Here is a 22,112-nt window from a genome sequence, read left to right as displayed (position 1 = left end):
TTCATCTGTTGTGTGGACGTTCTCTTACTGTCCCTGTAAATCCCGTAATGCAGGTTAAGCGTTGGATAAGTTACTTAGTATTGCAATACTTAGGTCATTACCCCCAGAGTGCGCTTTGGTCAACAGTCGCAAGGAGGCCCTTCTTTCCGCTGGTCATCAGGAAGGTCAAGGGTCATTTAACCCGGAAGTAAGACGAAGGCAGAAGCTCTGGGACTTCACGTCGAACTCGAATTTCTGGCCAAGTTATCGTGCAAACGTACAGGTAGGCTCATGTTGTTGTTGTTTTCTTCATTTGGATCATGGTTTTTCATTGCTAGCATGTTGATCTTTTAGCCCTTCGCCTAAACTCAAAATACACTGAGCTTTAACTGTGTGATCCTGTGTGTCTTCATGATCAGTGAGTATAACCCTACACAATACTATATACAAACTCTGCCCACAAAAACTGTTTACAAAACAAGTTGCTTAACGACAAATACTGCTTTCGAACACTGCTTAATGACAAACATTGCTTACGAACACTGTTTACTGCTTGCTTACAAATACGGCTTACATTGAATGTCAGTTACAAACACTGCTTTCGAACAATACTTACAACCACGGCTTGCGAACACTGCTTACAAATACATGTAATGCTTAATTAACAAAAACTGCCTGCAAACACTGCTTTCAAAAACTATAAACACTGATGATTACAAACACGGATTACAAACGGTGCTTTCGAACAATGCTTGATTGGGTTAATTGTAAGCTACAAACTTGGCTTACAAACACTGCTAAACGTTTGGCCGTAATTTGCAGCCCGAGACCCACGGCCACGATGCCGATAGTTCACACCACCACCAACCTCACGCAAGACCAGATCAGCGACGAGTTCATCAAGGACACAGCCAAGATGGTGGCAGGGCAGGTCAACAAGGCGGAGTGGGTACGTACGGCTTTGCTTACAGGGATGGATGGATAGAGAGATACAGACTTAGAGAAAGAGAGACAAAAACATTCATACATACCATAGACGTGTGTGCAAAGATAGACAGAAAGATAGATATGTCATACATGTCACTGATATGAACGGCAGGAATATGTCAACATGGCAGAGGGGGTAAGTAGGGCGGACGGGCGCTGCTTACAGGGATGGATGGATGGATGGATGGATGGATGGATAGAGAGGGGAGAGAGACATAGAGATGGAGAGAGAGAATGATAAGAATGGCATTCACCTATTGACTCACTCTTGCAGAATAAACATATAGATAGAGAGAGACAGTCGAAGCATGGCAAAAGATCATATCCACGATTCCAGTCGCTTAAACGCTTGAGTAACTGTTTCTGGCGTGTATTATTACCTGGATGTCTTACCTTCATCAACGTATCATGGCACTGTTTGCGAGATTTTAACCAAACTGCCGTCTGTCGTTCCTAGAGGGTAGTGGTCCATGTGGATGCCGGGCAGAGGATCTTTATGGGGGGCTCCTTCGACCCCTTTCTGCTGTTCGAGATCTCCGATATCGACACGCTGGAGCAGGAAGCCGACAGGGAGAAACACACGAAGGTGTTCTTCGACTTCCTGTCGCAGAAACTGCCGGTCAAATACGAAAGGTAACGTTCTTTCATGAGCCAGAACACGAGATATCAAATCTGGGAGTTCTACTGCAGTACCGTAGAAAGCCCGTAGGTGGCCCATTATCGAACTTGACCCTTGTTTTACCGATCACTACCAACCTTTCAAATGTAATAAGGATACATCCACAGCTTCTCAAGTTACGCTTATGACAAACAGACAGACAGACAAACAGACAGAAAATATATTTTTGTACGTACCTCGGACCCTCGAGGGTTGCCGAATCCAGAGTGCTACCATCATCTGAAAAGATGGAAGGATGAACTACCGGACCCTCGATGAAAGGGTATTAATGATCGACACGCTTTTGGGGCCCAATTACTGTTCAGGCCAGACTCTTTTTTAGAGTGCACACACGGAGTAATACAGAAACAAGACCTACGTTTTTATGTATGATGATGTAGCGCTGTAGCCTGAGTACCGTAGTGACCGCTGACTAAAAAAAGTCGCGGTTATAATAGCAAGCGATTTTTTTTTGGAGCCAACGGTCACTACGGAGGCTGGTACTCAGGCTAGTAATGCTGTACTATTGGGAAAAAAAAATACTAAATAAAAATTGTAACTTTCACACAATGACATTTTATGCTAATGCTGATACTTAAGCTGTTCCTTGTTTGTACTTCTGACACCCAGGATCGAAGTGATTTTCCACCGCCTGCCGGCGAACGAAGTCGGGCAGAAAGGCACGCTGAGGTCCAACATCGTGGTCTGATACAGACAGCAGTATACGACTTACTTTGTTACGCAAACAAATAGGTACTCAAGCAACCGTACAGATTTTAGAAACTGTTAAACGTTTCAGGTAGCATCTACTACCTTTTGGCAGTGACTGGACGAAAGTCACTGACAGGTCCAGTAACATACATGTACATGTGTAAGTATTGTACTACATTCCACAACATAAACAAGAGTTCCACGACCTCATATCTCCATGAACAACTCTATTCATGCAAATGACTTACACAATTGCATAATATATATGCTTGGTCATAAACACCTTTATCTAACTTACATATGTTGCAATATTGACAGTCGTATGATTTTCCAATTAGATGAATTATGGTGTTTTTGCATTAATTATGCAAATTAGGAATTTATTTGCATAATTGGTATCTGTTGATGCAAATTAATTCATACTTTCCATAAACTACATATGTTACATGCATTTGAGTCTGATAATGAAAAACACTTCAAATATAGATTTTCCTCATTAGCTATGCAAATTAAGTCACAATAAGCATAATATGCACTTCATTATGTATATCTCTGTCTAAGCTACCTGCATACTAAGTATCATATTGACAGTCCTATAATTTTCCAATTTAGATGAGATACGGTGTTTTGCATTGATTATGCAAATTAGGAAATTATTTGCATAATTGGTATCTGTTGATGATCCCCTTCCCATAAACTACATAAGGTACATGTATTTGAGTCTTATAATGGAAAACACTGCACATATAGATTTTCCTCATTAGCTATGCAAATTAAGTCCCTATTAGCATAATTTGCACTTCATTGTGTACATCTCTGTCTAAGCTACTTGCATACTAAATATCATCGAAATCCATCGTTCCTTTGTTCAGTTATTCTCCTTAGAAGATATTTACAAAAACGCCCCTGCAGTTCCAGAGGAAGCTGCTAGGGGGCCCAAACCTACACCACTTCTTTATTACATCACAAGCTATCTGCCACCCAAAAATCAAGACCACAGCACGTCCAGGTCAAAAGATACAAAAATTGAATTTCTACTGCAGTACCAAGGTCACATACCAGGGGGCCCAAAATTGACCTTGAACTTCGGCTTCACAACACCTGCCCACATACCAAATATCATCGTAATCCATCAAGAGGTTCTTGAGTTATGCTGACTACATACAGTAGTGCGGAAACACAAACAGACAGACAAACACACACACAGACACACCCAAAACAATATCTCCATTTTTCATGGAGATAACAATATCTCCATTTTTCATGGAGATAATTATATCATTATCTTTTTGCTATTTTTGCTTCAACAGTCTAGAAGATTAAGGGATAGGTAAATATAGGTTCTCCTTTTATTAATTCCTTGACAGTGGAACAGATTTGTTCTTTGTCTCGTTATAAGATTGTTCACTATTGGAAGTACACATGCAGTGTGATGCATTGCGGTTGATATGCTAGAGGCCCCTGGGAATGCAAAAAGTATGGCAGGGGCCTTCAACTTTGACCTATCACCCACAATGCATCATGCCGTGTAGTTTACTCATACACTAGATTTCTAGACAGCGTTAAGGTAAAACACTAGCGATGACTTGCTATAACGTTACATGCCATCATTAAATCGGTTGGTTTCTCTAACAATGTCAGGGTGATGTATACATTATTATACGTTGGTCTCTACTCTGCCATCAACTGTTGGAAGGGTACCAAAGATGACAAGACTAGACTCGAGGTTAATGTATAACTGTTTTCTTTAATAATCAACAGTAAATAAAAACACAGGGTAACTAGACAAAAAAGAGCATTCCATTCCTTGTTTCATGTTTTTTTTTTTCTTATCATCTACTCTTACCCCGATATATATACATACAGTGCCCGACATGCTCATGCCCTGCATTGTCGATCTTATATGCACCTCATACCTGTGTGCTCACACATACATGTACTACTATCTTCTAGTCAAATAACACACCAAGTAAGTTGTTATCTTAGACTAGTCCACTACTATCAGTAGGGATGGAGCGACTTCTTCAAGTCTGAAATGTATCCAAAATTGATGAGTTCTAAACTAAACAAATGGTGGTAAATCTATATCCACTACATAATCCAGTGTGGAAGGGAGGTATTTGATAACACATGCCTGATCTACAGCAACGAGCTACAAAGTTGGTAGAATAGTGTTCTTGTACGGCTTGTACCCCTTGTCAGGGCCTGTACTTTGTCCCGTCCAGCTTTCACAGATCTAGACATTTTCTCACGACAACACTAACGTCACAGTGCTCACTACGCCTTTGTAAGTACAAGTATAATTCTAACATGTTTTTCGGTACTATATGTAACTTGTAAGGCATGAAATTGGTGTGACAATTATGAAAGGTGTGTCATGCTAGGGCGGGATGTTCATGAGGTACTATAGGTGGTAGACTGGCGGGAAGGGCACCGTAGATCAAGGGTTATCTTTGAAATAGGTCACTATTCATGTAGTAAACACGGGAGTAGTCCACTTTACCTTTCGTTTTAGACTTAAGATCTATATCAATGTACAATATTCTAACAAGTGCCTTTATCATGGGTGAAGCTATGTTCTATATCTGAACACCTTGTTCCTTATGTCGAAGCGAAGTGACTGAAACTCGGATGTACCTGGACACAGCCTGCGTACCTGCAACAACATGTCGGCCCAACTGCGTGTTCTAACTCTCAACTGCTGGTAAGTACATTACACTGGATTCTCCAGCGACCAGGCCTCTGGTGGGTTACACATCACTTGGCGAATGTAAAATTAGATTGATGTCCACAACTCAACAACAAGAACTAGATAAATATTGAATCTTTAATTTCACACACAACGTCCTACACGTTTCCAATAGATTCGGTTGTTTAATGATATCTGTAAATGTTAACGTTGACATTAAATGATAGTTAAAAGTATACTTGTTGTAATTTACACTCAAACCCTTGAACGTCCACATTTTGCACACAAAAATTGACACCGTAAGACAAAAAACTTATAGTACAAGATACATCGTTGTTATAAGCCACTGTGGGGTTTGTTTAATGTACATTAAATCTTGAAATATTATTGAGGTTTTATCTTAGTTTTCGGGAAATAACGACAGTGCGAATATGTGTTTAGCTAGAGGGCTGTCTCGACCGCGAACATCGCCTGAACGTCCTTTCCACTCCCGCTGTGAAATTCAAATGAAAAATGACTGAATTTACGGTAAGATCAAGATAACACGGAAGATGCATCTCGTTACCTTCCGCTAACAATAACAGACAATCGGGAACACGTAATATGTTTGCATAATGAAAACTCCTCTGTCTGACAGAACACAAACACATGGATCTGCTGACTGATCATCTTACCAGTAGAACCTGATACTATGGGAATGTTAGTTATGTTATATGATTTGGATAGTGCACTGTGTATACGTATGTCCCAAACACAATCAGATCTCATAAAACAACCGATATCCCTTTCAAATTGGTAGCTGTCAACACCATTGAAAGGATGTCGTGCAAACTTTGGTTAACAGCCATCGATATGTATTTCCTACCTATCTGTCTCACCCTCTTCCACCAGACCTTCTACAAGCTACGGCCTAGGCTTATCATTACCGACCTGCGATGAGTCCTTCGTGTTGCGTAAGCGCTGCCCCGCCGTTAGCCAATCAAATATTCCCCCTGCAGATGTTGAAGGGAACGTTAGCAGCCAATCACCTTACCTCATGAGCCTAAGCGGCGGCGTGATTGGTTGATTACGCCAAGGCCATTACTTGCATATACATACGGCAGGCTTGGAATGGGGGAAACCTGTTCATACGTCTTTGTTATATCCCAAAGGGGCGTTCCGTTATGTCCAAAGCTGTCCGAGCGGTCTCAGGCCATTGGAGAGGAACTGAGCACCGGGAAGTACGACTTGGTATCTCTACAAGAGGTGCGTCTTCTGTATCTGTATCTGTATCTATATAGCCGGTACAACCGCCATTGGGCGTAACACACCAGCTTCGTAGGCACGCGGCGCGACAGCAGCTGTTTATATTACACCGTCTGTTACACCTAGTCTTTGCATATATGACTGCAACCGTTCTTTAAAGCTACTCAGTGAAGATGCCCCTACAGTACTTGATGACAACGAGTTCCATTCTACTATGGTTCTCGGAACATATAAGCTTTTGAACACATCAATCCTTGGCTGATAACTCTAGTACTAAAAATCATGACTATTTCTAGGATATTTTTCTTGCGCTTCTTTTGTGCGTTTAATTACTCCACATTAAATCAGGGCATTAGAATTACATTTCAATGACAGGAAAGCATAACCAGACGTCCTGACTCCTGTAGAGCAAAGAATCTGTCAATTTGTACCTCAATTTCGGTAAAAGATAAAGTTTACTTCATCGTAAATGGAATATTTATGTTAGTGATATAAATATCCTATTTAGTTATATAGAAAGTTGATTTCCTCACATTAGAGATATGAGTAGCACTGAAAAATGTATATTCATCATGCGTTTTGATAAACCGATTATAGCTAAATCGTACATTTCACCATTATCAAGATGAAGCCGAACCTACATGCTAGATTACGACAGCATGTGTACGTCTGTAAACATGTCTTTGTTGTATCCGGTAGTTAACTCAGTTGGGCAAAAAATGATTCTCTAGAATGATAATGCTCAGTTAGATCAAGGGTACGTACTGACGCCATCAGTAAAGTGGACGTCGACAAAACAGTGATTTTCAAGACAAGTATAAAAGTTACAATGTGGTACCATTCAGGTCAACCCTTTACCAGCCTGTTTAATTCACTACAGGTAGTGACAGATGACATGTACAGAAAGCTGGTTTCCCTGGTCAGCCATGTGTTACCGTATCATCACTACTTCTACAGGTATGGTCCGTATAGCTTTTAATGTACAGTGACTTGTTTACTTTTTTTGTTAATCTGGAAATTGAGATTTACCACAGATCTGTGTAATGGTTAACATAACAGGCGATTATCATCTTTCCAATATACTTCCTTAGTAATTTTCCAGCCCAGGGAACATACTCAATTTCTTCTGAGTAAGATATCAGAATGAATGATATTTCATCCATTGTAGTTTTTTTTTTCGTTTCGTTTCGTTTTGTTTTGTTTTACGCTCGTTCTCATTTAGATGTGCACATTTTGTAACTTAATTTTCCGTTACCGTTTGAAATACGACGTTCCTGACATTAAGATTTGCCACATAAAAGAAGCGAAACTGTCGTTTCTAAAAGTCAGAAAAGTTTTAAGTCGTCATAAAAACGACAGTTTCGCACCTTATATGTGGCAAAACGTAACGTCAGGAACGTCTTTGTTCAAACGGCAACGGAAGTTACAAAATGTGTACATTTGAATGAGAACGAGCGTTTAGTGGATGGTCTTGAATTGTAGCTTATTTTTCATTTTGATTTGCTTTATTTTGCTTCAGTGGGTTTGGTGGAAGTGGGGTCTGTGTATTTTCCAAGCACCTCATAACAGACGTCTGTCAGCACCAGTTTACTCTGAACGGCCTGCCGCAGGATATCAGGAAAGTGGAGCTGGACTGGTTTGGCGGGAAACTGGTCGGGCTCTGTCGTATACAGTACTCTGGGACAGAGATTAACTTCTACGCTACGCACGTAAGTACCATGGGAATGAGACTTGGTCGTCGTTGACCCGACAATTTTGTTCGGATAGCAGTTTAGCTGCTTTTAACATGTTTCTGTTTGTATTTTTTTTGTACCAAATTGAGTGTGCAAACTATGTTTAAACTTCAGAACCAAGCTGATTGTTAATGGACACAACTCAACAAGGACTAGATAAATGCTGATTCTTTGATTTCATACACGACGTCCTTTGATTATAAAGGTGGTGACACCGACAAGTTTTCGATGGAATCGGTTGTCTAGTTGTCTAGTCTTTTAGGGCCCTGTCACACGTGTGCGTATATTCAAGTGCGCATGAGTTACACATTACCATTTTTAGGTTTAAGTAAATTTTGCGGGGAGGAAGTTGTTTTCTACGTTGACCCACCGTTATGCAGCCTAGTTATCGAACCAAAGAAATTACGTCTTGGGCTGCAAACTTAATCTAGACCAAAAACATGTTAATACGCAACGCATGCGGGCTTGTTTAGACGCACAAGTGTGACAGGGGCTTTAACCAATGAACAGTCACACTTTGTTTGAACTTCAGACCCACGCGGCGCACACGGTGACGGCCTCCGAGCAGAGCGTGTACGAAGCACACAGGGTGTCCCAGGCGTTCGAAATCAGCCAATTCATTCGGTACGTAAGGCCCGCTTTTCACGGGATAAAGAAATCAGTTTATATGATCTATGACTTTATCATTGAGGTGTGATAGACGATGGGAAAGCATGATCAAAATAGATTTTAAAAAGTTGAGTTTTGGTCGCAACTTGAAGGTAACAAAAAATGAAGCTGAACTATTTCTTTACTTACAGCTTCACCGGTAGGTCTGCAGACTTAAACATCCTCACGGGAGATTTGAACTTCCAACCCCGGGAACTCGGGCTGAAAATCATCCAGTCCGACTCGGGGATGGAGGACGCCTGGCTGACGGCTGAACACAAGGTTCATATACTGAAAGCGACTAGTTTTTTTTTTAATACATGTATATTCAAATACACTACGAGTCCATACACAGCCGACGTTTTGCTGACCGTCTGTCACCCTCCTCGGGGCAATACTGGATAGTGTAGTTCCTTGCACTGCAGCTAGGTGTCGCTGCTGAAGTGTACTCTACTGTAAAGAATTCGGTCCCAAACGTTACTGAGTATGTATGTATACCCCACTCCTTACGGTCCATGACTGGAGTAGATATCATGATCCATACAGCCTCGAGCTCCTTTATCCAATGAGTGCATCTGTTGTCTTCACTAACGAAGTGACAAACAGTCACCGAAACGTCAACTCAGCACAAGTCTTTTGTTGTGTATATGATCTGAAGAGCTTTGTTAACCATGTGATTTAACATTCTGATGAAACTGCCATGGACTAAAGGAAACTTTTGATAGTCATTTGATTTATAAGTCACTTGCCTTTTGTATGTTTAGTCATTACGTTTCATTGCATTCTCAATCGTCTATCAAAGACTATCAATCAATACTACTGTTATGTTCATTCAAATGATGAGTATTGTCAACCGTTTTGCAACTTAATCACATACGAAGAAAAAAAGGCAAATGAAGATACCAAAAAGGTAGTATACATTGTAACAAACGAGCAACTCCACCATGCATGTAAAGTTCTATCTCTGTCCCACACCAGAAGGCGGATGACTCCGGCGTTACCAGCCGTCATCCTGAAAACAACTTCACGACTCCTGGAGACCTGGAGAGAATCGACTACATCCTCTATAAGGTGGGTTTGGGAAAGGTCCGCTTTTTACTTGCACTTATTTAATTAATTTTTGTTTAGACCCTGGTCACATTCATCGCACGGTCGCAAACTGAGGGCATTTTTCGGTCGTGCATGCGTCGTGCAAAACTCTTTTTCTTCTTCTTCCGGTAGCGTCCATCGGCCGGATATCGGCCATCACTGACATGTCTCAGCTGTCTTGGTACCGAAAGGGCTTCTTATATAAATCCTTGTCGGTAGTTGGTCCTGTCACGGCCTGCTATGAAATCCTATGATATCGAAATCGACTTCCTATGACGAATGTGAGTTTGTATCACTGCCCCATTATCCCCCCCCCCCCCCCGTCATGACGATGCACGACTGGAGCAGATTCTCTTATCAATATAGCCTGCTCAATCTAGCGAGTGCATCTGTCGTCCTCTCCATAACGTTGACAAGTCTTCTTACAATCTTTTTTTTGACATTGGGTCTGTCACTGCTGATTTTGGTTGAGTTCTCTTCCTTCTAAGCTTCCTTCTTTTGCGCTTTTATGCACCTTTCCATCTTGCCCTGAAGCTGAAGGTGGCAGACTGTCACTGAAATATTGTATAGGTATTAACTCTTTGGTTGTTTTTAGACTATCGTTGTTAACCAGTGATTCAACGAAAAGATGGAACTGTGAAGCACAATAATCTTTGTTTTGGGGCCTTCCAGGGGTCTGCCGGTTGCAGGGTGAAGTGTGTCCACTGTGAGACCACCATGCACAAGGTCCCTGGAAAACCCTTCAACTACTCCGACCATGTAGGGGTGCTGGCAAACTTGGAACTGGAAAAGGTCTCAGAGCCAAATAATGGTAAGGTCTGAGACTTGGCAAATGAATTTAAACATAATATTAAGCCAGGGATGAACATTTCTGAAGATTTTTTAAAAATCTTTTAAGATGCATATTCATTTCTACAACTGTACCTGATTTGTCTTGTTTTCCATTCATTCATCTGGAAAATTCCTTTTGTTTTTCAGCTCCATCCAACCCTCCCGACCTGTCAGCGCGTGACGCGTCCCTCCGCCAGGCGGTCCAGGTCCTGGAGGAGAAGATGGTCTCCGCAGCCTCCAGCCGGCTGTTCTACGCGGCGGTCCTCCTCCTCTGTCTGCTCCTGGTGATCCCCATCACCCGCCTCCCGCTCCATCACGTCGTTACGTCACTGATCAACCTGCTGCTCGGGCTTCTCATTGGCTGGAGCTTCTGGATGGGTGTGGTCGTCCTGGAGACGGAGAAGAGGGGTCTCCTAGCAACCAAGGCTGGGATGGAGGTTATCCTTAACGCGTCCGGGAAGAAATACAATTAAGGCAACTGAGGCTTCCAAGAAGAGCAATTCAATCTTAATCATTGACAAGATTTTTCTTGTCGGGTGAATGACATGGAGATTTCGGTGCTTTCCTTTTGTGATACACTAATATATCAAATACATTTTTCAAGCAGAGGTTTGGTTTGGGGACTAGTAGTTGGGCATCAAATATAGTATCATGATCATAGTAAATGGGAACTGATAAGCTTTCTAAGGATATGTATTACAATTCAACACGCTAGAGTAACATAATGGAATACACGAATGATGTTATTAAGTTTCCGTGAGCTTTTTGAGCGTACTTGGTGATATGGGGGGGATTGGGGTATGGTAGCCTTGGTGCATTCCAAAAGTGTGAACAAAGTCATGCTAGGCATCCTCGAATCAAGTTTCAGGTTGTAATTTTAGGGCGCAAGAGCCACACCGTGGCCTGAGGGGAAAATAGAGCATTGATTTTGTTAGGTATATTTAACTGCTTCCAAAAAAGAGGTCAAGCCCAAAAAGCTTAGACTATATTCCGTAGCAGTTCTTAGAATAGTCATTTCTTCAATAGTCACAATAACTTGCACTGTCTGTATGCTTTTTTCGAATGCAATTGGCCCTCAGGCAAGAACTTGCAAATAAAATTTATACAAAACTTAGATATCATTGAAATCATTGTCAACTACATGAAGAGAAGAACATGACCCAAGAAATGTCCACGCTTCATATTTCTTTACCCACATCCTGTAGAGGACATATTTATTTACACTATACCAAAACCTACTTAATATATAACAAGCTATAATGATTTTATACATGTACACATTGCATTACACATTGCAACAACACAAAACTACAGTAACCATACAAAATTGTCATCCATTTTGAGAAGTGTTGGATTCTGGGCGAAGATGAAGAGTACTTAAATATCTATCAAGCAACCGTTTTCATTTGAGTAGACAGTTTGGCATGCCACAGACACCTGTCTTGTGCAAATACGCACGGTCGCTAAGGCTGGTATCTTACTGGACTGTGTCTAATTGCACCAAGCATTTTCAAAGTGACGCAAACCATCAGTGCCAATCCGCACAATTTGTTGCCTGAAATCACACATTTAAAAAAAAAAGTTTCAAGAACTTTGCAATTAGCAAAACAGCGCAAAACAGTGAACAAATCTTTTTGGCTTTTCACTCCATGGTAACACTTTAATATGGATATCGAAGCAAAGAATGTGACAGTCCAGACACAGCCATTTTGTTTGGCTCATCTGGGCTTCATACGCAAATGCATTGCAAAGATTTCATCAATGGCACAATTTCAAAAAGCTGGCAGTCCAATGAGATACCTGCTTAAGTTGTTACTGTCACAAAGGTCCTTATACCAGCACTGCTGGTAAAGTCAACTACACACCATGGCATCATGCCTGTCATTGCTTATCCGTAACTTTCATTGGACAGGAACTATCACCAATTCAGTCATCAGGAAAAACCTACATTAAGAGACATATCATAATGATATATGATACTAATTTCAATGATTGTCAAGTCTCTGGTTAATCATATGGGACATCACATACTTTCACCAGCATACAGTACATTTGTAGCATTTCTTTTGCCTTGGCGACAGCTGTTTAAGACTATCAAACACAGGTAAGTCACAGTTATTTACAGTAGAATAGCTAGCAGGAATAATCGATCATGGCACTCAACTAGCGATAACAACAAAATGTGTCTTTGATTCTGATGCAACTTGAGACTGGTTCATTGTCTGAAGTTGAAATGAGGGGCACTACATGACATAGGTGTACATGTATCCATAGCTTAAAACACATTTGACTCCTCAGATAACACCAAAACATTTCTGAAGCCACTGCATGTGCTAAAACAAAACCAGTAAATTCTACACGTTCAAGATATTGAAAGTTTACATCTGATTCAATACATATTTAGACGAAAACATCCCAGACATCTAGTTTTGGACGGAGACTCCAGCATGTCAAAGCTTCAGTAGCAGTTTCTACGCCATCGCCATGGCAACTGAACTTTGGGCTCCTTCGCCAGTAAAAGAGCTTTGTTCTAAACCCCAACATGTAAGTTCTGATGTCTGCCAGTCTGTCATCAAAGTTATACTGAATGTAAAAATCATGGATTCAGACACATTGTAGTAATATAAACAAATAAAAGACTGCTAGAAAATAATGATTCAGCAGCATTTGATATCATGCAACGTAAGAATTTTGATGATAACTGTCTACGGTATACCACAAGAATTGTCTGCATGACTGGCATGGTGTATTCAAATATCTGTTGTCTAACCGTCCATTACATTTAGAGCTGTGGGATATAATTTGTGCATCTGTCTAACAAGTACAATGTAGAATGTTGTTAGCATGTCAAGATCCATTCAAAGGAAAAGTCATAAGTACATCAGTTAAAAGGCGTGTGCATATTTGTGTGTGCATCTGTGTGTGCATGTCTGCGTGTGTGTGTGTGTGTGTGTGTGTGTGTGCGTGCGTGTCTGTGTGCATGTATAATAGAATCTATTCTGGTTTACACCAAATGATTACAAAGTATTGTTCACCTGAGTTATCTGCTCAACAGACAATCATCAAGGGAATCAACAGCCAAAATGATGCAACTGTTAGAAATGGGAATTAATACAAAAAGCTTCCCACTACCCCCAGTCTGGGATTCAATCCAAATTCTCTTTAACCACACTGACTTCTGGTCTTTAGACTCTACATTATTATAATCTACAGTACCTGCCCAATCGGTAATAAACATCAGACAAAAAAATCAGGATACTTTTGAAACACAGGAAGTTGAAAAGCATGCACAGCAGGCTATATAAATAATGGATACAATTCAAATAAAAATGTAAAAAAAAAAGATGAAAAAAAGGTCTACATACATCTAGCTGTAAATTTTGTTGGATAAGTCTTCCTGCTGTATATTCTGCTTTTGCAATAAGATTGCAACTTCTTTCAGATGGCAAAAAATCTTCTAGAGAAACCTGCCATGAAACACTGTGGCCTTTACTGTAGCAACTTTAGTCAGGAAAACAACTGATCTTTATATTGTGATATTTTAACCCAATATGGGGGAAACATCAAAGGAAAGATTTTAGATTCTGTTGTTGTGGCACTGAAATCATCCATGATTTTGCACGATACACTGTAAATGTTAAATTTTTTTGTGGTGATTTAATGTTTGCCATTTTTGTGGTGACCAATTCACCATCAATCCTAGAATCGACACAAAAATGCTTGTTTTTTCTTCTGCTGGCCTGTAACTCCTTTGTAAGCCAGCAGGTTCTTGTGGTGGTTGCTGTGGTCCCTGTACAACATCTACAGACAACACCAATCTCTTTGCATGGCCACTGTGCTGGTAGAGTCTGTTAATTAGGCGCTGTTCTCCCCAGCCTAGCGTGTGGTTTACAGCAGAGAGAGCCAGTACAACATCTAGCATTATTACTACATCCTGACTTTATACAGGTAGCAGTTAGGCCATGCTGACTCGATTATATGGATGACATCTGCGTGTGCATAATTTTTCTTCATTTTGTTGTAAACTTTACTCCTTGCACAAAATGTCAAATATCCATGTACATGTATTTTGAGCCTTGAGCAAAGTTTTCCAAGAAAAACTTCTTGGAAGAAGTCTTCCATCCAAAACTAAAGAATTAAAGAATTTGTGGTTTGGTATTATGGTATACCATGTTCTGTAAGTTCAGTCATTTGTAAAACCTTCCTCCTGACCACATACACTTCATTGATAATGAAGGCAACTTTTTTTTGGGGGGGGGGGGGTAACTTTTATCTGTTCACACGCTCGCATCAACTTTGTACTGCCCAGAGGACGTCATCCATAAAGTCAAATCAGTATGGTCTAACCAGACTAACACGCGGTAGAGAAAGCCAATACAACATCTAGCATTACCACTACTACCTGACATCACATCTGTAGCAGTTATTATGTAATTCCCTGCCACTGAGTACAGCTTGCTGCAGAAATCCAGCAGAGTGAATCTTCTCCATTCTGTTTCAACACAACGACATGGAGCTAAAGGAAAAATTGTCTGGTCCTCGTATAAATTCAACCACATTTACATTGGGTACAACTGTGCACAGTTCGTACCATTGCCTGATGTATATATATAAGCTTACAGACATAAATTTGTTGCATTACATGGACTTAGTCTATATCATTAATATATAAATATCAGATTCTCTCTTACATGGCCCGTAAGTCATCACTTTTCTCCTTGCTTTCTGCCGGTTTACCAACTGTGCGTTGGTAGAGCTGATCAGCCAGGAGAGATTCGAAATCGAGAATGGTTCTCAACTTGAGAGTTCATCTGCATTCATTTGGTAGAAGTCCTGGATCAAATTCAAACTGTCATTTCCAACAAACGCACACAAAACAAATTGGACTGATCAAGTCACCCAAATTTTTGACTGATCAAGTCCCATTTTTGTGTGTGCGTATATTGGAAACTACAGTTCAACTTTGATTCAGAAGAACATGTACAGTTCTCTTCATGCTCTTACCAAACGTGGAACGCCCCATAAAATATCCTACAGCATATGTACAAGCTGGAAGAGATTAGGTTGGAAAAAATCTACAGTCCACTTCATTCCAGCGTCTAAAAGCTTGCCGTGCGGCGTGGCGTGCGAGCCAGGCGAGTGTCCCTGGTTTCTCAACTCCAGCCATTGTCTTTGATCATGTGAGCCAGCTCAATGATGAACTTCCCTTCCTTGTACTTCTGGCTGCTTTCAAACGCGTGCTCCTGGATAAACATGAGAAAAAAACAAACATCCATGAATAGTTACATCACCGTGGGCCTGTGGTACAATTTCCTTGCAGGCAAGTTGGCCCTGGAGCCAAGGAACTGGCCTGTGTGGGCCCTGGAAACAGTCTGACATCCAGGCTGACTCAAATTGCAGAAAAAAGGACAGTTTGGTTTCTACTGCTTCTACTGCTAGAAAAGAAGTCAAACCCAAAAAGCTCACATGGTATTCCATAGCAGTTCTTACAATTGTCATTTGTTCCAATTGTCACCAATCATGATTTCTTAACTTGCACTGTCTGTATATATTTTTCTATACAAATTTTTGTTTCATGTTGCAATTAACCCTTCCATGGGCAAGAACTTGAAAATGAACTTCTATAAACCTAAGATATAAAGATGAAGACTTACATATTTCCATCCCAGAGTAGTTTTGCAGCATTCACAATAAATATCAGCTACGGCGTGCAGCCCAGTAAGTAGTACCCGCTCCTCTGCTGGCCCACAGCCCACGTTTACACTGGAGACAGGAGACAATCATTAGTCAACAAACACACAAACAAACAAACAAACAAACAAACAATTATAGCCCACGTTTACACTGCAGCCAGGAGACGACCATTGGTCAACAAACACACAAACAAACAATCAAACAAACAACAAACACACATGAATAGTTTTGTCATTGTGGCCTCTAATCAGCTGTCAGCCAATCAGAGAATAGGCTTTACCTAAAGGAAACATTAAGGCAATTCTCTGATTGGCTGAAGCTGGTTAGAGGTCACGCCAATAAAAGCGGAAACCTCAGCCCAGCTTTAATAGCATAGCCTTCAAAAGGTCTATTATACTGCATGTATAGCCTGCATAGGAGAATGACATATAAGGGTATGCAGTGCAAAATCATCTCTATATATATTGGTGACATTTAAGTGTAAATTGATTTGGGCAAAAGAATACAAAGCCTTTTCGAACATCTTTTTGTATAATCTCTGCTGCAAGCAAGTAAATACATGTATACAAAACTAGACAGTATAGTACTTACACTGAGTTGAAGAGATATGCACGACCCTGACTTCCCTGAAATGACTGTGGGATGGGAAAGAAAATAGATCAGGAAATATACTCTCTTCACTGGAAGGACAACAAAGCGTAAATCAACGATATCTTGGTCGGAGGTCACTGACCTTCTTAAAGTGCTGATGTGACGCCAAAATACAAATATTCTGATCATATCCAATAATGATCATAGAATTATCTAATCAACATACTATTAGACTTTGGCGCCAAATATAAACCCTTCGAATCTAATGTTATCGAACGTTGGATCTTACAAAACATGACAAATGATGTTGTAAGAAGCAAACAGTGCATAATCATCATAAATTACATCCGATTGCCAGTTGCCATTTCTATTTGCTTTTCTGCTTCTCAAAAGAACGTTTTTCAAGGATCAGAATTCAGAAATGTCACCTTAGAAATCAACTCATCGTGATTGGCCAGGTGCACCTGATGACAGTGGATGCTTAACGAGGAATAACAGTTTCTTAAAACCTGGTATCATTTATGTCCACTAGTTATTATTACAATACAGGGGCTACATCGTATAACAATAAACTAAACTAAGCTAAAACTTAAAAAATGTCACCTTAGAAATCAACTCATCGTAGTTGGCCAGGTGCGCCCGACAGTGGATGCTTTACCTTTTCTTAAAACCTGGTATCATTTATGTCCACTAGTTATTATTACAATACAGGGGCTACATCGTATAACAATAAACTAAACTAAGCTAAAACTTCCAAAAATGTCACCTTCGAAATCAACTCATCGTGGTTGGCCAGGTGCGCCCGACAGTGGATGCAGCTGTAGGTCCGGTGGCAGTCCGGTAAGTAGGCCTGGAACGTTTTCTTCACCATGTTACATCAGCGCAGCGGACACAGATACATGTACAATATCTGATTGAGAACTAGGAGTCTGCAGCTGATTTCATCTGTAGGGGAACAACAGTGAAACCTAACCTTTAGCACACTGAAGTAGCTGTTTGGCACCCAATTCCTAAACTGGAAATTCTGCTGCAATACCTCAGGAAGCTAATAGGGGGCCATAATCAAACTTGACCTGTTTCCCCTACCCACCTACCAAATACCATCAGGATCCATCTGACAGACAAAAGGCTAGGAAAACATAACCTTCTTGTGTCTTTCACAGTATATCTTTATGTTTAAGGTTTTCAGGGTCACCTCTGTACCGTGAACTTATCATCATCGTGAAAAGCTCACTGGAGAGCTATTCCCCAACTGGTTGTTACACAGAAGACAGATGCTATGTACAGTTATTACAGGTTCGTTCACGGTGCCAGGGAAAGTCCCCTTTACCGTTACAGTTAGCTCTTCTCGACTTGAGCTCAATGAACAGTGGACCACGGGTCCGTCCTAAGGACTGCGAGGACAAAAGAACCTTCCTAACCTGCCACAGGACATTCTAACTCTCAAGGGCACAGGTAAATTCAAGGTAACTGTATCAATCACCACCTCAGCAACAGTCGGCAGCGCCCTAACATGGGACAGATGCTAAGCTGAGGCAGGGTAGGAGGCAAAGAAAAGAAAATATTGCGTCAGACAAACAAGCACACACATACACATTTGCACACAGACACATTTGCACACAGACACACACGCACACACACACACATATACATACATACACACACACACACACACACACACACACACACACACACACACACACACATATACATATTCGCACACAGAAAAATAGGTCAAAAATTATACTACCATTTTTCATTGAGCCAATTTAGTAACCTAATGCCTGATATCAAAAGTTCATGAAAGCAGCAAATTTGTATAGGGTACAATTTACAAATTTAAGAAAATGGTTTCTCAGACATACACTGTGTGAGGCTGTTGAGGCATGATGATTCAAACCTGTCTCATACCATACATTGTACATGCACCAGTGGCACCCAGACATTCTATCAGAACATGAGTCAGGCCCAAGAAAGTGAAACAGGAAGACACTACAGACAGGAAGAATTGTAGAAAATATGCAGGCAAAAGTTCAACGAGACAAGGGTTGAGACAAAGAACAACATTGGAAAGAGATGTAGCACCAGATTCTACTTAAGGCCACACAAATTAAACTCTTTGGTTCTCAGATTTTCTGCTTTATTATTCTTTTTCTATAAGAAAGAAGTTTTAAATATATCACATATTAATTTATGTACCATTCAGGAATTTATGAAACAACCTCAAATGCTCTTGTTTTAGTAACGAAACTTCCAAAGTTGAGGAGAATTTTGGATTCCTGCAATTTGAGTTCAAAAATGTAGTGATTACAGTACCTGTTCTATCTATTATATTTAAAGCAGTAAAAGTTAAAAACTCATTGTTTGAAATGTTGCCCAGTCTGGTATGACTTGACTTTGTGGCTCCTGTCTTGGCAGTTGGGTCGGACAATCAATTAAAGGATACCAGTGCTTAGTTAGTCTTTTCTATTGTCACTTTCCTTTTGTCTGCCCTTCCCTTATTTTCCTGAAAAATCTGAGAGCCAAGACTAATTATTAGATTGGCGTACGTGGCCTGATTACGTGGAGTACGTGGCCATACTGTATTACCCACAGTAACAGTTGTAACTTAACTTTAGCGACTTTCATGGTCACTATTCAACCACTAAAATTTCATCATCGTAAATATTTGATCACTCTTCCTTCTGAGTCAACTAAATGTACTTTGTTCCAACCGATAAAATCAATTGCCATAAATGTCCTTTTCCCCCAACCGCTAAAATTACCGACCGCAATATTAAATTGATTTACTGTAGTAGAAGTGAAATGACCGGGAATACACACTCACAGTCACCAGGGACATCAGCTGCCACCAAGAAAATACAGTCATGCAGTACAACAAATCTGAGCTTCACCACACTTAAAAATCACTTTATAACATCAGGAATACACACAAAACTTTACACGTCTTTGTCTATTCATTTTCTCACCTGCAAATTATACCTAGATTTTCACTGAATTCGCACAATTTCTAAGGGATGTTTATTTTCACCATAACTTACCATGATTCACGATAGAAATATGAAATTAAAATCATTCACCACAAAGCTAATATCACACTACACATTGATTATGAAGATGTCCTAATTTACATAAGTATCCATTGATGTACCCATATTGTACTTGAACTACATATGACACAAAAAAGATGTTGTTATGAAATATAAATGTTCACTTTACCTGAGTTACAATTTCTATATGTAGGAATTTTTCATCATCACAGTGTTCTCTTTAGTTATGCAAATTTTATTCTTTTTTGTATGCAAATTAGGTTACAATTTGCATTTCAATCAATTATAATCACCTTCCTAAGTTGCCTCTGTCTAAACACCGTTGTTTATGCCTTTAACGTTAATCACATGCACACATGGATGATATCGACACCGAGAGAGGAAAATATGATACAGTGCGCCATTCCCACGGAACCTGTCTTCACAGAAAGGCGGCCATATTGAAAATCCACGAACAAAGAGAACTGGCTAACCTCGGCTAAATATCTCCCCACACAAAACAAAGAGACACATAATTTCTGAAGATGAGTACACACGAAGTTGTGACACATCATAATCTAGCAGTAGAATGCAAAATTCCTTCTCGTACTACCTACATATACGGATATACCAGAATTTCTTCGCTGAACTCGGTCAGAGCACCTAAAAATATCCCCAAGTTTCTTCCTAACGTTACCAAGGATTGGATGGTAGCAGACAGTGATAACGACTTAAGCAACACATCCCAACCTTTCCTAGACCGGGCATCAACCCTGCAACAATTTCAAAGCTGGGTACAGCCAACACTGTTACCTGTCCCTGCGTATTATTCTTGTTAAATGATATTAGAACTAGAAATACAACAACAACAACAAATTCTGCATGGCGGCCAGGCAACGAAGCCTGTCACCATTTCACGGACACTGAGTCTTTATATAGATAATGCCACACGCAAAATAGAAAGCAAAGAACGTGCAAAATGCTATGGCAAACACTAGTCTGACTACAGGATAAAATACATCGGAACCCCAGCATAAATTTGGCCACCACGAAGCAGGACTTTCCCCAGACAAAAACGTAAACAAAGCCTTTTGTTGACAAAAAGATCGAGTTTTCTGCATGACGAAAGCACAGTTCTCGCGTATTTTTGCAGGTATAACAGACTTTAGACTCACCTAGCCAGCTTCAATACCCGTTCTGTTGACGTTGATATTCCACGCTACATCCAGATCGCAAAATCGCATGGATGAGGTGAATTTTTGCCGAGATAAACAGTTTTTAACGTCCTTACGTGCAGAACGCAGTGGTGCAGGATGTTGTGATGGCGGCGGATTTTAGTCTCTCTAGCAGGCTCTATTGTACGGCTACCTTTTCTTAGTAGCATTCTCGTACAAGTTAAGCAATGGTTTCTGAAAGAACACCGTGTGCTGAGGGTTTTTGTTTAAAGTAACAGTTACCTTCGTAACAAACAGAAAGGCAGTGCTTTATCAACAAAACAACGACAAGAACAAAAGTATTTCCGTGGCAGAGTCTGTTTTGGAGACTAACCGTGCTAAAGTACGATTTGGATTGGCTGCTAGAGAAACCTAGCGACTCATTCGCACACTCCGGTTCTGGCTTGCTTTGTGCTTGCCCAGTACAATGTCCTTGCCCAAGGATACAAGCAGGTCTCTAATTGATGTATCTCATGGAGAGCAGCATTCTTTAAAAAGGTCGTTGGGCAGTTTGGCAACCCTGGCATGTACATGCTGAAACAATAACATAACATAACATAACATAACAATGAATAAATAAATGATAAAAAGTTTGTTTATAAGTCTGGATCTGCTATTTTTGTCCCCAAAGACCAATGATTTCCTCCGGACAACTTCCAAACAACCCAAAGAATTACTGTAAAATGCATTGAAGTTCACAGGAAGTCAATTTTGAGGTAAGGAGAAAGTTTTTTGGTAAGTTTTGAGGTAAGGAGAAAGATTTTTTTTTCCCTATGAAATCGTTTCAGAAACCCAGGAAATGCCATTTCAGAAGGTTCAATTTCTAAAACTTTCTGGGAGAGCATGCCCCCAACCCCCTAGAAAGCTCGCGCCTACGGCGTCATCGTGCAGCAAATTATTACTTTTTAAAAAATTGGATCAAACATCTCTGCAGAAATGCATTTAATTTATCTATTCATAAACTTCGTTTCCTCTCTTCTTGATTAGATACGTCGTGATTAAGAAAACTCGGAA

The 22,112-nt window shown here is 40.3% G+C and overlaps 3 protein-coding genes across 4 annotated transcripts; 2 read left to right on the top strand and 1 right to left on the bottom strand.

Annotated features, from left to right (window-relative positions):
* The first annotated feature begins 104 nt into the window (after positions 1–104).
* LOC136422796 (macrophage migration inhibitory factor homolog) lies at positions 105–4,138 on the top strand. Its single transcript, XM_066410681.1, has 4 exons — positions 105–262; positions 802–928; positions 1,424–1,599; positions 2,255–4,138. Exons 2-4 carry the CDS (start codon positions 821–823, stop codon positions 2,331–2,333), a joined length of 363 nt encoding a protein of 120 aa, XP_066266778.1. The 5' UTR covers positions 105–262; positions 802–820; the 3' UTR covers positions 2,334–4,138.
* A 301-nt stretch (positions 4,139–4,439) lies between these two features.
* LOC136422783 (putative neutral sphingomyelinase) lies at positions 4,440–11,147 on the top strand. 2 transcript variants are annotated; one of them, XM_066410668.1, is made up of 9 exons: positions 4,440–5,039; positions 6,176–6,269; positions 7,150–7,226; positions 7,789–7,978; positions 8,535–8,626; positions 8,803–8,932; positions 9,629–9,721; positions 10,412–10,550; positions 10,718–11,147. In XM_066410668.1, exons 1-9 carry the CDS (start codon positions 5,002–5,004, stop codon positions 11,041–11,043), a joined length of 1,179 nt encoding a protein of 392 aa, XP_066266765.1. In that variant the 5' UTR covers positions 4,440–5,001; the 3' UTR covers positions 11,044–11,147. The 2 variants fall into 2 exon arrangements, with proteins under 2 accessions (XP_066266765.1, XP_066266757.1); XM_066410660.1 differs by lacking the exon at positions 4,440–5,039 and having other exon boundaries at positions 5,325–6,269.
* Positions 11,148–11,753: 606 nt separating this feature from the next.
* LOC136422775 (protein yippee-like 1) lies at positions 11,754–21,268 on the bottom strand. The gene is made up of 5 exons (XM_066410649.1): positions 21,060–21,268; positions 17,622–17,800; positions 16,856–16,899; positions 16,225–16,333; positions 11,754–15,813 (listed from the first exon to the last, which is right to left on the bottom strand). The coding sequence occupies exons 2-5, from the start codon at positions 17,724–17,726 to the stop codon at positions 15,724–15,726; spliced, it is 348 nt and encodes a 115-aa protein (XP_066266746.1). The 5' UTR covers positions 17,727–17,800; positions 21,060–21,268; the 3' UTR covers positions 11,754–15,723.
* Positions 21,269–22,112: the final 844 nt, after the last annotated feature.

Source organism: Branchiostoma lanceolatum, chromosome 1, assembly GCF_035083965.1.
Source record: "Branchiostoma lanceolatum isolate klBraLanc5 chromosome 1, klBraLanc5.hap2, whole genome shotgun sequence".
Lineage (NCBI taxonomy): Eukaryota > Metazoa > Chordata > Leptocardii > Amphioxiformes > Branchiostomatidae > Branchiostoma > Branchiostoma lanceolatum.
This window is presented reverse-complemented; position numbering and strand designations above follow the sequence as displayed.

What these genes read in the sequence shown, in the direction of transcription:
- LOC136422796 (XM_066410681.1), top strand. Translation starts at nt 821, where the DNA reads ATGCCGATAGTTCACACCACCACCAACCTCACGCAAGACCAGATCAGC. An exon ending in AGGTCAACAAGGCGGAGTGG is followed by an intron (nt 929 to 1,423) that starts GTACGTACGGCT and finishes TGTCGTTCCTAG; the next exon opens with AGGGTAGTGGTCCATGTGGA. An exon ending in CTGCCGGTCAAATACGAAAG is followed by an intron (nt 1,600 to 2,254) that starts GTAACGTTCTTT and finishes TCTGACACCCAG; the next exon opens with GATCGAAGTGATTTTCCACC.
- LOC136422783 (XM_066410660.1), top strand. Translation starts at nt 6,135, where the DNA reads ATGGGGGAAACCTGTTCATACGTCTTTGTTATATCCCAAAGGGGCGTT. An exon ending in TATCATCACTACTTCTACAG is followed by an intron (nt 7,227 to 7,788) that starts GTATGGTCCGTA and finishes ATTTTGCTTCAG; the next exon opens with TGGGTTTGGTGGAAGTGGGG. An exon ending in TCGACTACATCCTCTATAAG is followed by an intron (nt 9,722 to 10,411) that starts GTGGGTTTGGGA and finishes GGGGCCTTCCAG; the next exon opens with GGGTCTGCCGGTTGCAGGGT.
- LOC136422775 (XM_066410649.1), bottom strand. Translation starts at nt 17,726, where the DNA reads ATGGTGAAGAAAACGTTCCAGGCCTACTTACCGGACTGCCACCGGACC. An exon ending in ACGATGAGTTGATTTCGAAG is followed by an intron (nt 16,900 to 17,621) that starts GTGACATTTTTG and finishes CCCATCCCACAG; the next exon opens with TCATTTCAGGGAAGTCAGGG. An exon ending in CTACTCTGGGATGGAAATAT is followed by an intron (nt 15,814 to 16,224) that starts GTAAGTCTTCAT and finishes ATGTTTATCCAG; the next exon opens with GAGCACGCGTTTGAAAGCAG.